Here is a 2,284-nt window from a genome sequence, read left to right on the forward strand (position 1 = left end):
CTGGCCTCTGCCCTGCGGTTTTCTGTTGGACTGGCCTCTGCCCTGCCGTTTTTCTGTTGGCCTGGCCTCTGCCCTGCCGGTTTTTCTGTTGGACTGGCCTCTGCCCCGCCGGTTCTGTTGGCCTGGCCTCTGCCCTGCCGGTTTTTCTGTTGGACTGGCCTCTGCCCTGCCGTTTTTTCTGTTGGCCTGGCCTCTGCCCTGCCGTTTTTTCTGTTGGCCTGGCCTCTGCCCTGCCGGTTTTTCTGTTGGCCTGGCCTCTGCCCTGCCGGTTTTTCTGTTGGCCTGGCCTCTGCCCTGCCGGTTTTTCTGTTGGCCTGGCCTCTGCCCTGCCGGTTTTTCTGTTGGCCTGGCCTCTGCCCTGCCGGTTTTTCTGTTGGCCTGGCCTCTGCCCTGCCGGTTTTTCTGTTGGCCTGGCCTTTGGTTGAATGGTCCATTTTCATACATTTGGGTTAAGTCTAGGGATAAAGCTAGTTCATTTGTGTAGCATGTTAAGGTGCCATGAGGAGGGCATCAGTACTTCTGCTCATGGGAGTTTGAGGAGAAATAGCAAATTAGAGCTGCAGAGAGGGCAAGAATGAAGATCTGGCAGAGCAACTGATGCAGTAGGAACTAGAAGTATTTATTTTGGCTGCCCATATCCTATTGTCTTCCAGTCTCCAAGCCAAGAGCTCCCTACAGTTGCCTTCTGTGCTGGTCTTTGTAGTAATGCAAACATAACACAAGGGAATTTTTAAAGGTAGGAGGACCAGTCATAGTGGTGGTATTGCACTGGTGGTATAAAACAAGTATGGGAAGATAGAAGTAGAATTTGCATGTTGCATTGTAGGGGATACAGGAAGAGTGCAGTAAAGTGAGGTGGGGGGAAGCGCATGCTCTTGGCTACTCCCAGATTGGTTAAAGGTTTCAATGTGAAGGAGAGAGAGGGGTAGAGGATTATGAAAGTTGTACTTGTAGGTTGGGTGAAGAAGCTGATGTGGGTAATGGAACACTGAGCATTGGCTTAAGTTAGGATGTGAAAGGGAGCCGGGTGATGGCATGGATGCTAGCATTTCCTATGATAGTGTGGTAGGGCAGTGTTAGTGATGCTGTCTCCTCACTATAAATGTAATTAAGAGTTGGGTGAAAGCAAGTCTGGTCTGAATTGTGTTGTGGAAGGTAGTCTTTTGTTAACTGGATGGGGTTTAGGCGTAATTTAGATATTTAGGGTGTTAAGTTTTGTCATTATGTATGCAAGTGGTAATTTGATTTTTTTTTTTCTTTTAAAATGAATCATGGGTGTGGTGAGATATACATATGAAAACAAATCTTACCTATATGGGCTGGAAGGCTGATTAGTCCTTTGCTCCTATTAGCGCACTCTTAGGCCATTGGTTCATAGATTAGTACTAAGCTAACTGCTCTTGCGAGCCATTTTAAGACTAGGCAATTCTCCCTTGTGATACTCAAACCCTACACCTTGTGTTTGTAAGGCAAACACCTTAACCATTAAGCCACCCTCCCAACCTTTTTCTTATTTCATTGCCTTGTGTAAACCCAGCTACACGCAGTTGCATTTTGTTTAATTTTGTTACCTTTTTTCCTAAGCGACTTGTGCTAATTTTCTTTTAGTTCTCTTCCCATTTAAATCTAGAAGTTTATGTTCTGTTGTAGCTTTGTTTCTTATGTTCCTTGGCACCCATATCAGCAGTGTTTGGTCCTCTGTTTAGGTGTTCTGCTGCCAGCATTCATTGTGTGGCTCCAGAAGCTATCTGTATGCAATACTTTGATACAGTGAGGCAGTCAGTGTCACAGCTGAGCTAAAATGTTAAAAGTACTAATTGAGTGTTTAATTTGAACAGACAAAATGCTACTGTAATTCATATTTTACGCTTTTCTCTTTCAGACCCTGTTTGCTGGATACACGGATAACCTGATCAGAGTTTGGCAAGTTACCATTGGAACACGATAAATCAGCAGACAAAAGTTCTGGACTGCTATAATAATTAAAATCAATTTTTTTTGAGTTATTGAGTGCATCTTGGGTGTTTCTTTGTGCTAAGGCTGAAATGGTATTTTTCCTCCTTTTTGGAAGCTTGGGTGTATGGAGAGGAAAATGTCTTGAAACTGGTGTTAGAGTTTTGCACTAAAAGGGTAATTTTATTTTTTTCTACCTGTCAGATTTGGTCGTGGAAGACATTTTTACGGGAGGTGACATGGTGAAGCTACACAATGCAAAACAAGGGATGGTTCATCTCCAGTATGTGGAATTAAGTAGCATGTCTGGGTTATGGGAGGGAACCAGTAC

At 44.3% G+C, this 2,284-nt stretch overlaps 1 protein-coding gene across 1 annotated transcript in view; it reads left to right on the forward strand.

The window, feature by feature from the left end:
• Positions 1-2,006, forward strand: part of RACK1 (receptor for activated C kinase 1) — a 127,901-nt gene extending 125,895 nt beyond the window's left edge. Inside the window, exon 11 of the mRNA XM_044069835.1 lies at positions 1,883-2,006. Within this exon, the coding sequence (XP_043925770.1) occupies positions 1,883-1,948 (66 nt within the window). The 3' untranslated portion in view covers positions 1,949-2,006. The remainder of the gene's footprint in view (positions 1-1,882) is intronic.
• Positions 2,007-2,284: the final 278 nt, after the last annotated feature.

This window comes from Protopterus annectens, chromosome 4.part0 (assembly GCF_019279795.1).
Source record: "Protopterus annectens isolate FY-2018-M chromosome 4.part0, PAN1.0, whole genome shotgun sequence".
Taxonomy (NCBI): domain Eukaryota; kingdom Metazoa; phylum Chordata; order Ceratodontiformes; family Protopteridae; genus Protopterus; species Protopterus annectens.